The sequence below is a fragment of the Bos taurus genome, chromosome 7 (assembly GCF_002263795.3).
Source record: "Bos taurus isolate L1 Dominette 01449 registration number 42190680 breed Hereford chromosome 7, ARS-UCD2.0, whole genome shotgun sequence".
Lineage (NCBI taxonomy): Eukaryota > Metazoa > Chordata > Mammalia > Artiodactyla > Bovidae > Bos > Bos taurus.
Genome location: NC_037334.1, coordinates 4,576,194 through 4,587,445, shown reverse-complemented (window position 1 = coordinate 4,587,445; position 11,252 = coordinate 4,576,194). Strand labels below are relative to the sequence as shown.

Sequence of the window (11,252 nt, the reverse complement as noted above, 5' to 3'; positions counted from 1 at the left end):
CCCTCCCCCGACTCGCTAACACCCCCCCCCCCACGGAAAAATCCGCTCAGCGGCCCGCGGGTGGGGTGCGCCACGCAGTGAGTAATCGCTGGGGCGGCCGCCGCCCGCCGACTCCAGGTAACGCCGGCTGCCCCGAGCGACGCATAGTTTGTCTTCCTTTATTTTGCGCAGGGATCCTTCTCCGTGTTATTATTTTTGGCCACTGCTTGGCTTTCGGGACCCCTCCCGCTGCTTCACCCTCCTTCTCTCGGTCCTCACCCGATTCGGGCGCCCACGATAAAAGGGCTCCTGGACTCCAAGGCCCCAGTGGAGGGGGGAGCTTGAAATGAGAGTTCCGGGGCTGCCTCCTGCCCAATCGTTGGAGTCGCAGCCCCGCCCACAGCCATGTGCCCTCAGAGAAGAAGGGCTCTATCTCCCCCTTCAGGGGCTCCCTTAGAGACCTGGACCCTCCCTCCAGGTCCCTAACTAGCCAAGGGGGTAAAAGTGTTTGAGGAGGGCTCAGGAGTTCCCGCCTCGTTTGGCTAAGGCTGCCCCTCCACCACCCCTGCTAAGTAAGTAGTCTGAGGTCCCCAACTCAGACCTCAGACTATCAAAAAAGAGGATTGAAGGCCGGACTCCCGGGTGTGCCCCCCACCCCGCAAGCCCAATCTGGGCTGGATGAGTTTGTGAAGGAGAGAGTTGAGCCCTGGCATGGTGCACTATCATTTCCTGGGGAAAATCAGGCCCCTCTGCCTCAGTTTCCTCCTGCGCACCATGGGGGACTCCTAGCCAGCCTACGCCTTTCTGTGGGAATCTGTCAGGTAGCAGAAGGCTCCACGGTCTAAACACTTAGGACAGTGCCTGGCACTGGGGCACATTCTTTTGGAGTCTCAGTGTGCCACCTCTGAAAAATGGGGCCACAGTCCCACCTGCCAGAGAATTAAGTGAAGGTGGCTGTTCTTGGCTGGAATTGTGTTTTCAGGATATATCCCAAGCCTCCCCCACAGCCTTGGTTCAGCAACGTTTGACTTCCACCTGGAGGGCTTCAGGCTTCTGGAGAAAAAAATCTCAATATTCCCCCACCCCATCTCTGCTCCTCCCCACCCCCACCCCAGTCATTCCCAGTCTCGGGAAAAAGCTCCCCCATCCACTCAGGTACTCAGGCCAGAGACCTGGAGGTGCGCGTGACAACTCTCTCCTTTGCTCATCTCCCACGTCCAATCCATCAGCAAATCCTGTTGGCTCTGATTCCAAAACGCATCCCCATTCTGAGGTTCGGACCTCTTTTCTCCACCCCATCCGGGTCCAGGCCCCACCATCTCCATCTGGTATGCTTGCTGCCCAGCCTCCTAGGATTCCCGGGTAAACCCTCCTGCCCTTGTTTGTACATTGGGAAGAAGGAGCTTTTAAAAGAAGCAAAGCAGGTCTTCTCTGTCCTGCCACCCTCTCCCCACTCCTTCTCTCCTCTCTCCTCTTCCTCTCCCTCACGCTGCTCCAGCCCCGAGGCTTGTACGTTTGCTGTTCCCCTCTGCGGGGATGCAGTTCCCCCCCAATTCTTCCCCCAGTTAGCACCTTCTTTTCCATCAGGTCACAGGTCAAGTTTTCTCAGAGGGGGCCCCCCAACCTTTCCAGGTACTCTCTGTCCCCTTCCTCTTTTAAAATTATCTTTGTAACACAATTCTTCAAACATCATCTTCTTTTGAGACATTTTCTTTACATTGTGGGCATCCGGAGAGCCTGCACCCAGGGAGGTCCACGGGAGAAGAGCTCAGTGAACATTAGCAGAAATGAAAGGATGGAAGTGGAGGTGAGAGTATATTACAAAAAAAAGAAGAAGAAGAAGAAGAAGGAGAAAGAAAGAAAGAGAAAGGATGGAGAATTCTCAGTCCCTTGGAGTAGCAAGAAAACTCAGTCCCAGTGAATCATGCTGTCTTGGGTCCCAGCCAGGCCCCAGATTTGCTCTGTGACCCAACCTGGTAGCCACCCCTCTCTGGTCCTTAACCTGTAGAAGGGTATGCACTGTTGGCTCACTCCCTCCCTGGAGCATGCCCTCTGCCCTCAGGGTGACCTTAACCTCATACCTTTGACTTTCTAAGGAAAGTGATTTGACCTCTAGGTGCATCCTTCCCTGCCCTTGGTTCTCCAGGCAGCTTAACCCCTTCCTCATCAGTCCCGCTGCCTCTCTGTGCAGGAAGGGGAACCAGCTCTGGTGGAACTTCTGGCAAATATTGACCCAAGTCCTCGAAGGTGGCTGGGAATGTACTGAGGTGGCGGATGAAGGGAGGGCCCCCAGGGGGAGGGGCTCCTCCTTAGTCTTTGCACTTAAGAATTACCTTGGGGGAGACCCTCCAGCCCAGCTCCCTGCCGAATTCCAGGGCACTGAGGGGCCCCTGGGGATGGGCAGTGGTAACAGCACCTTCAGAGTCCCCTAGGGAGTGAGGAGGGCATAGAGCTGCCTTTCCCATGCTGAGACCCACATGGTCAGGGCCCCTCAGTATGGGATTAACTGCCTTGTGTTCCAGGCCAGTGTTCCCAGGGAGCAGGGACAGTGAGGGTTTAGCCTGGATGTGGGCTTAGAGCAGCAGAACCCAAGTTCCAGACCTGTATGCAGGAGAAGGTGGGGCTTTATCATTTCCACCCTGGAGGTTCAGCTGGAGGAGCTTGGATTCCGGGGTCCCAAGCTTTGTGCAGTATGTAATTTATAAACCCAGACCCCATAGGCATTGGAAGTGAGATCTCAGGAGTGCAGAGCTGCCTATGTCCAAATCAGGACCGGTGTTCACCCTGCCTGGGAGGTCTGGGTTCCCTGCCCTCTGCACCCTGGAAAACCTCCGATGTCTCGGGTCCAGGCGGCGCCAGCTATGTCGGGGGGTGACAGCTGTGCTTCTTCCCCTCCCCCCACCCACTGTCAGCAAGTCGCCGGCGCCATGGTGCCCTGCTAACTCCCCAGGCTGTACCCGGCTTGGGGGTGGGGGTCAGCGGGGTCGTGGCGAGGGCGGCAAGGGACAAAGGGTGCTTGTCCGATGCCCGCCCTGACCTCGGCCGCCGATTCTCGGACGCCTGGCCCGCCTCTGATTCACGCCCAGGCCGGCCGCAGCGACTCCCCGCTAGCCGCCCCGGCCGGGCCGCCCCGGGGGGTAGGAAGTGGAGGGGGGGGCGAGGGGCGGCGCCGAGTCAACTTTCCCTCTTAAGCCCCGAAGGAATGTCGGCGGATTTCCTGAAACCCGACCCCGGCCGCCCGCCGGCCCGCCCGCCCCTCACCTGGACCAGCTCCCCCGGGAAAGGCAGGAGGGGCGCGGGGGCTCACCTGGGGGCCGGGGTCAAGTCCTCCTTCCGCTCCCGCCCCAGGCGGCCTTTTGCAGCGGAAAAGGGGGTGAGTAGGAGGCAATTAAACCTTCTTACTCCTCTGCCGTGACCTAGGCCAGCGTCCCAACTCCTCCAGCCTCAGTTTCCCTTCTACTTTACACACGCCGCGGGTGTCCTTCCTTTCCGTTGAGCCGTAAGAGACGCCTCTGAAGCCGGATTACCCTGACGCCCCACCTCCCAGTCTTGGCGGGGGTCTGCCCACCTCTCTTTGCTTCTTTCGCTTGTCACCTGGGCCGACCCCCTTTGACCATCTGATCCTCAGCTTCCTCATTTGTAAATTGGATAACGCTACCAGTTCTTCTTTATAGGGTTGTTGCAAGAAAATACTGCGGAAGTGTTTTGTTTGGAATGAATGAATAACAGTAATTGTGGAAGGCTTCAGCGAGCGGGGCTCTGGAATTGACATGTGTGGGCTTGAATCCTGGCTCTGCAGAGGGGTCCTGGGGACTAAGTTTGCCACCTGTGAAACGGAGGACAGTATTGGTCAGAACCGTTGGCTGTTCCCCAAAGCGCGGGCCTGGAGCGCGGTGGGCTAAACGCGGGGTTCCCTGGCTCTCGCACAAACCGCAGGCTGGAGGCCCTCGCCGCAGGGTCGCGGCGGCCTAGCCCGGGAGGGGCGGGGCGGGGGAGGGGCCGCCCGGGGATCCAGATGTTCAGGGTCCGCCAGGCACAGCCGCGCCTGATTAAGCCACGTGGGGGCTGGCTGAGGCGGAGGAGATGAAAGCGCGGCGGCCGGCCGGGGGAGGGAGGGTGCGCTAGCCCCCCCACCCCGGCCCCTCCTCCTCGGCCGGAATCTGCGGCGCCCTCTGACCCGCCGACCCCGGGTGGCTGCCGCCGAGTCTGCTGGGGCGGAGAGTGGACGGAGGATGCGCGGGCGGCAGGCACCTGCGCGCCCGGCACACCAGCGAGGGCGAGGGTGCCGCTTTTGCAGGTTCTCGAACTTAGACGGGCGTCCTCACCCCCATGCCCGGCGAAGAGCAAGTTAGGTCAAGATTCACGGGGCTACCCTTTGTCAGCTTGAAGTGCGTCAGTTATGAAAGCCATAAGTATTCCTGTTTGTCCCATGTTTTCCCACAAGAATTAGAAATTTTAGCAGGACCCCATCGCCCCGTCTGTGCCCCCTCCTACTCAGACCCAGGTCGAAGGACTCCCAGTCTGGGAGAGCAGGGGCCAGACCCCCAGGTCTGCGGATCAGGGCTGGGCCAGAGAGAGGCGAGGCTAGGGGAACCCTGGAGGGACTTGGAGAGCTTCCTACAGAAGCCAAACTGCGCATAAATTACCGGCTCTCTGATTTGGGTATCAAAAGAGATGAAGCTTCAGAAAGATGAAGCTTCTCTAACTCAGTTCTGCGACCCTCATGACCCTCCATCCCCACACTCTGGCTGGGTTCCAGCCAGCCCCACCGCCCTCCTATTTCCTTTTCCAACAAGCTCGTCCGGACCTCGCTGTTCCTCGGCGGCCTCCTCGAGTCGCCAGCTCGAAATAACGCCTACTCTGGGAGGCCTTCCCTGATCCCCAGGCGAGTAGATCTCTCCTCCACTCTATCACCCTATTTGTTTCCTTTTGGCCCCTAGCAATGACTGAGATCCCCTCGTCTGTGGATACTAGTGAGGTGTCATGGGATCCCGACGTGGGACAGACAGCAGGGGCCACGATCCACCTGCCTCGCCCTGCGGGTATCCCAACGGTGCCGCAGCGCCGCGCCCCCGCCCGTTCTCCGCATCCCCCACCCCCCCTTCCCAGGCTGCCTCGCTCGGGTGACGTCAGCGACCCGGTCCCCGCCGCCGCCGCATCCTCCGCGCCCGCCAGGAGCCGGCGTCCCCCGCGCTCCTTGCGCTCGGCCTGGCCATGGATTCCGTCGCGCTGATGCCGCTCCTGCTGCTGCTGCTGCTGCAGCCTCCGCCCGCCACCCCCGCGCCGCCTGTCCGCGACCCCTTCGCCCTGCAGCTTGGGGACACGCAGAACTGCCAGCTGCGGTGCCGAGACCGCTACCCTAAACCTCAGCTTGCTCAGGTGAGGCGCGCGCAGCGCCAGCAGAAGGACCTGAGAGCTCTCCAGTGGGGGATGGGTTGAGGATGCAGCTCCTTCCGTTGGGAGCGGGAGGCCAGGGTTCCTCGGAGGGGGAAGGGGTCAAGGAAGGGGGTTCTTCAATGATGGTGGGCCCCTGTGGTGGGGGAAGGGCTGGCGTTCCTTCGACGGGGGCGAGCGCAGAGATCAGAGGTCCCTCCGATGAAGGTGGGGATGTTTCTCTCGCGGGGAGAGGGGCCGTGGGGTCCTTTTGACACGGGGGTGGTGGTTAGTGATGCCAGTCCTTCCGATGAATTCGGGGTTCCGGGAGTCCCTCCAAGCCGGAGGCGGGAGGGGACTGAGGCTCTATTGCTACCCAGCGGGCTCTGGCTCCCCTCTGCTGGGCCAGGGCCTTGGGGGCGCCCAACCCCCACCTCCCTCAGGCCCGACAGTCCCCTTTTCCCCCTCTACTCAAGCATCTTCCACATCCTCTTCCCTACCCCCCTTAGAGCTACCAGGTCCCACCCCGATCCTGACCACCCCTCCCCCAGTCAGATCCCAATTTTCCCAGGCCTGAAGGATGACGGAACCTCCTCTGAGTTCCCCTTCCTTCTTCAGGCCCAAGAACCCCTCCTCTTTGAAGGGTTTTTTTTTGGGTGAGGGGAGGATCATTGCCCTTCATCTTCTCCAGTTTTTCAACCATTACCCAAACCCAGCAGCACCCACTGTTTACTCCCCTCAAGCCCCCGCCTCTCCTCCTTGGAGCTAACAGCCCCCACTAGTATTCTTAATCTCCTCATCAGCCTCACCCCAAACCCCCTAGAAGATTTGGGGAGATCAAGTCTTCTACCTCCCCAAGGCCTTCCTGCGCCGCTGGCCGCCTCCTGCCCCTCCCCCTGCCTGAGCCCGCAGCTTCGCTTCCAGGAGGAGCTGGGGGAGGACCCCATTCAATCCAGGAGAGCGAAGGCGTATGACAGGGCCGTCCTGACCAGCGCTTGCGAGCGAGGCTGCCGCCTCTTCTCCATCTGCCGATTCGTGGCCAGGAGCTCCAAGCCCAATGCCACCCAGGCTGAGTGTGAAGCAGGTGAGTGCTGGCTGGGTGGGCCAGGGTGGGGAGAGGTGGTCTGGGACGGACTGTCCCCCAGTTACCCCCTCCTGCCCCTGCAGCCTGTGTGGAGGCCTACGTGAAGGAGACAGAGCAGCAAGCTTGCAGCGAGGGCTGCTGGAGTCAGAACCCAGAGCCGGAGCCTGAGCCCGAGCTGGAGCAGAAGGTGGGCGCCCTCCCACCTGCGGCCCCAGGCCTGTCCCGCCTCTCCTCTACCACCCTCCCCAAATCTGCACTCATATCCAGTCTCTCCCAGGCTCTCCATGCCATTCCGGGCCTCCTGGGTGTCCTGGATTAAGCCATATGACATCTCAAGGCTCAATTGTCATCTCTGTGACATGGGAAGTCCTCCCCCGCCCCCGCCGCCTCTCCCACCCACACTGCCACCATTTACATTATTTAGCAAGCTTTTGTCCTGCTCCAGGCCTAACTTCAGCCTGTCCCAAATTTCTTGTGCCACCCGAGGCACCTGAGACAGTGTCATCCCCATTTCATGCCCACGGAGCAACTGGCCAAGGTCACCCAGGGCTGTGCAGAGGTGGCATTTAAAGCCAGTGCCACGAGGGCTTATGATCACTCCTCACCTCCCTCATCTTCAGAGCTGACTTCTGAGCACCTACATGTTAGCTCCTGGTCTAAGCCCTGTCCTTGTGATGAACAGGTGGTCAGAACGGAAGTGTAGGGACGAGGAGCCTCCCAAGCCCACATAGCTCTTCCTTCCCCACCCCAGGGAGAAATAATAACTGTACACTTATCATACCCCGTGAGTCTAGACAGTGCTGCACCAGGGGAAACTGAGGCACAGGACATCCTTCATTCCAGTCAGAAACCCTTGGGCTGGGATTCCAGAGAAAGCTCTCTCCTCTCATCGCTCATTTTCCTGCACCCTTCCCAGGCTTTCCCTGTTCATGAAAGCCCTGTGCACCATCATTTCTTTCCATTCCATGTTCTCTCCTGATGCTGTTAAAACAAGAACAATGATGATGGTAACGTTTTTAATCATAGCAGCTACTATATATTAGGCACTTGTGCTTTTTTTTGTCTGTGTGACCCCAGGGACTGTACAGTCCATGGAATTATCCAAGCCAGGATACTGGAGTGGGTAGCCTTTCCCTTCTCCAGGGGATCTTCCCAATCCAGGGATCAAACCCAGGTCTCCTGTATTGCAGGCAGATTCTTTACCAGCTGAGACACAAGGGAAGCCCAGGAATACTGGAGTGGATAGCCTATCCCTTCTCCAGCAGATCTTCCCGACTCAGGAACTGAACCAGGGTCTCCTGCATTGCAGGCGGATTCCTTACCAACTGAGCTATCAGGGAAGCCCTTGTGCTATTGTTTAATTGAAATTTCATAGCAGATCCCTGAGGGAAGAGAATCATTTCCCATTGTAGGACTCAGAGAGGGCAATCCACTTTCCCAAGGGCACACAGTCAGTCAGACAATGCAGTGCTGAGATCTCTGTTCATAGTATGTAGCCCTGTTGCCCCAAACCGCTTAGTGAATTTTGATCACAGTGAATTTTCCCAGCTCCCCTCCCACTTAACACCCTACATTGGTGACATTTCTGTGCCTTGGGCCTCCCCTTGGCAGAGAAAGGTCCTGGAAGCTCCGAGTGGGGCCCTCTCGCTCCTGGACTTGTTTTCCACACTCTGCAATGACCTTGTCAACTCGGCCCAGGGCTTCGTCTCCTCCACCTGGACATACTACCTGCAGACTGACAATGGGAAGGTGGTGGTGTTCCAGGTGAGGGCTCTGGCAGGGGCCACACCAGAGAAGTGGCTGGGTGGTCAGGGTAAGGAGGTGGGATGAATTGGCTCTTGGCTCATGGGATGTGCAGTCTACAGGTCAGTGAGCTTCAAGCACAGCTGGATCCAGGGGTTCTGTGTCTCTCTCCACCCCTGGGTTCTGCTGTCCTCTTCAGCAGCTTAATTCTCAGTCAAACATGTCCCTCCTCACAGCAAGGTGGATGCCTACGGCTCTAGATTACAACCTCTCAGGTTTTAACTAAGTTGTTTGGCCCTGGTAGAGTCATGTGATGACCTCTTAGCCAGTCCCTGTGATTTTATTGGCTAGTCCTGAATCACGTCCCTATCTTAGGTGTTGGAGGATGGGGTCAAGACAAATCAGGATCCCACAATAGCAGGGAACATTATCCCTGATATCACAGCCTGCAGCTGTGTCCTCTCTGTCCCCAGTGGAACTAGGTACCAGCTTGGCATGGGATAACGTAACCTACGTGGGGCACAGAGAGGTGCCTGCTAGGGTCAAGGTGGTGCCTTTCTAAAGGGCTTCTCTGTGCTGTCTTGTTCCTGGCCCAGACCCAGCCTGTGGTAGAGAGCCTGGGGCATGAGGGAGCCCGTCTGCAGCGAGTGGAGGTGACCTGGCGGGGATCCCACCCTGAGGCTTTGGAGGTGCATGTTGGTAAGGTTCAAACCTAGACCGGTGTTCCTTCCAAAGGTGGCTCCCCTGTCACAAGGGGTTCTCCTGGCAAATGAACCCTTGAGGATTGGTATTTCCATTTCCTCAGTTCCTGGGGTTCCTTGATCCATCTCCCTGGGTTCCATGGTCCATCTGCCTGAGTTCTATGGTCCCTCTCCCAGGGTTCCCTGGTCCCTCTCCCAGAGTTCCATGGTCCACTTCCCTTAGTTTCATGGACCATCTCCCTGAGTTCTGTAGTCCCTCTCCCAGAGTTCCATGGTCCCTCTCCCAGGGTTTCATGGTCCCTTTCCCAGGGTTCCATGGTCCCTCTCCCTGAGTTCCATGGTCCCTCTCCCAGGGTTCCATGGTCCCTCTCCCTGAGTTCCATGGTCCATCTCCCAGAGTTCAATGGTCCCTCTTCCAGGGTTCCATGGTCCATCTCCCAGGGTTCCGTGGTCTTCCTCCCTGAGTTCCATGATCCATCTCCCAGGGTTCCATGGTCTATCTCCCAGGGTTCCATGGGCCATCTCCCAGGGTTCCATGGTCCCTCTCCCAGGGTTCCATGGTCCCTCTCCCAGGGTTCCATGGTCCATCTCCCAGGGTTCCATGGTCCATCTCCCTGTGTTCCATGGCCCATCTCCCAGGGTTCCGTAGTCTTCCTCCCTGAGTTCCATGATCCATCTCCCTGTGTTCCATGGCCCATCTCCCAGGGTTCCGTAGTCTTCCTCCCTGAGTTCCATGATCCATCTCCCTGAGTTCTATGGTCCATCTTTCTGGGTTCCATGGTCCATCTCCCTGGGTTCCATGGTCCATCTTTCAGGGTTCTGATTTATTCCAAGACCCCATGGCCCATTGCCTCAGGTCCTGGCCCCCTGTTCACTCTCCATGGCTGCTGTCACCTCTTGGCTAAGACCTGGAGGCTACTGAAAGTGACTTGTTCTCTCAGACCCTGTAGGCCCCTTGGATAAGGTAAGGAAGGCCAAGATTCGAGTCAAGACCAGCAGCAAGGCAAAGGTGGAGTCCGATGAGCTGCAGGACAATGACTTCCTCAGCTGCATGTCCCGGTGGGTGGCAGAACCCTGGGGATGGTGGCGGGGTGGGGCCTGAGGGAGGAGGCTGTCTGGTCCCACCGCGGCCCCTGAACATGCCTGCTGGGCGGGGCAGGCGCTCGGGGCTTCCTCGCTGGATCCTGGCCTGCTGCCTCTTCCTGTCCGTGCTGGTGATGCTGTGGCTGAGCTGCTCCACCCTGGTGACTGCGCCTGGCCAGCACCTTAAGTTCCAGGTGGGCAGGGCCCACGGGCAAAGAGGGGAAGAAAACTGTTCCACATCTGGATGGGACCACCCCTTTCCCATGGAGACAGGGACCCCTGACTTGCTATGTGACATTAGGCAAGTTTCTTCACTCTCATGAAATGAGAGGAACGACTCCCACCCTTAGTAGGGGCAACCTGAGATTTGGGGTGGGAAGGAGCCTTGCCAGGGTGGGGACTCATGGCCCTCTCTCTCTCTTCTTTCCCCTACAGCCCCTGACTCTGGAGCAGCACAAGGGTTATATGGTGGAGCCAGAGTGGTCCCTGTACCCTCCCCCGTCGCACGCCTATGCAGACAGCCCCCCGCCCTACAAGCTGAAACTGGACCTGACCAAGCTGTAGGCCTCCACTGCCAAGTTCAGGGGCCCCGGGGGTCTCACTTGCCCTGTGCCTACCGTCCAGGTCAAGGTGGGACCATCCTTGGGCTCCTCCCTCCCCCAAATTCTTCTCTCTCCAGCCCCGCCCCTCATCTCTTGGATCCTGGGGGTGCTGTGCCCTGCTGGGGGGCAGGATCTACCTTGGTTCCTCCCTGTCCCCCTTCCCCAGACCGCGTGTTATTTTGTCTTCTATTCTGTAGCTTCTTGAGTATTTGAACCCCAGTTCTGTGCTGCCTTCCTCCTTCCTCCTCTCTCCCCTCTCTGGGGGGCTGAGGCCACAGGGGAGCCACTTTGTGCTAAGGCTCCCCCTTTTCTCCCCACCCCACCTCTGGAGACAGTGCCCCGTGAGAGGAGGTCCCCCCAAGAGAAGGGGCGGTGGGTAGCTCCATGCTGGGAGGGTGAATGAGGCTGGTGTTGCAACATCGGGGTCAGAAGGAATAAACCATGTATATAAAGCCATCTTGGACTGAGCTTACTGCTATTGGTCTTTCTGTCTGCCTCCTGGGGGGAGACTTGAGTGTGGCCATGACTCCTGCCCACCAGGCCCTTCCTGAGATGTGGGACCCCAGGAACTCCCCATGGCTTGAGTGGTGCGAACCAGCTGCCACCTGAAAGCAACCAGCACACATCATACTCCTAGCTAGGGGTGACTCTGGCAAAGTGGCTCCTGCCACCTGCCTGGCCCGGGTG

The 11,252-nt window shown here is 58.6% G+C and overlaps 1 protein-coding gene across 2 annotated transcripts; it reads left to right on the top strand.

Annotated features, from left to right (window-relative positions):
- The first annotated feature begins 5,110 nt into the window (after positions 1-5,110).
- Positions 5,111-11,021, top strand: TMEM59L (transmembrane protein 59 like). 2 transcript variants are annotated; one of them, NM_001075301.1, is given in 8 exon segments: positions 5,135-5,358; positions 6,277-6,436; positions 6,520-6,623; positions 8,048-8,200; positions 8,776-8,878; positions 9,822-9,939; positions 10,040-10,157; positions 10,399-11,021. In NM_001075301.1, coding segments are annotated over 8 exon segments (1,050 nt in total). In that variant the 5' UTR covers positions 5,135-5,193; the 3' UTR covers positions 10,528-11,021.
- Positions 11,022-11,252: the final 231 nt, after the last annotated feature.

Bases quoted from the DNA above. Each gene is read 5' to 3' on its own strand.
- TMEM59L (XM_005208432.3), top strand. From the start codon at position 5,194: ATGGATTCCGTCGCGCTGATGCCGCTCCTGCTGCTGCTGCTGCTGCAG. The intron at 5,359-6,276 runs GTGAGGCGCGCG...CTTCGCTTCCAG, and splicing joins CTAAACCTCAGCTTGCTCAG to GAGGAGCTGGGGGAGGACCC. The intron at 6,437-6,519 runs GTGAGTGCTGGC...CTGCCCCTGCAG, and splicing joins CCAGGCTGAGTGTGAAGCAG to CCTGTGTGGAGGCCTACGTG.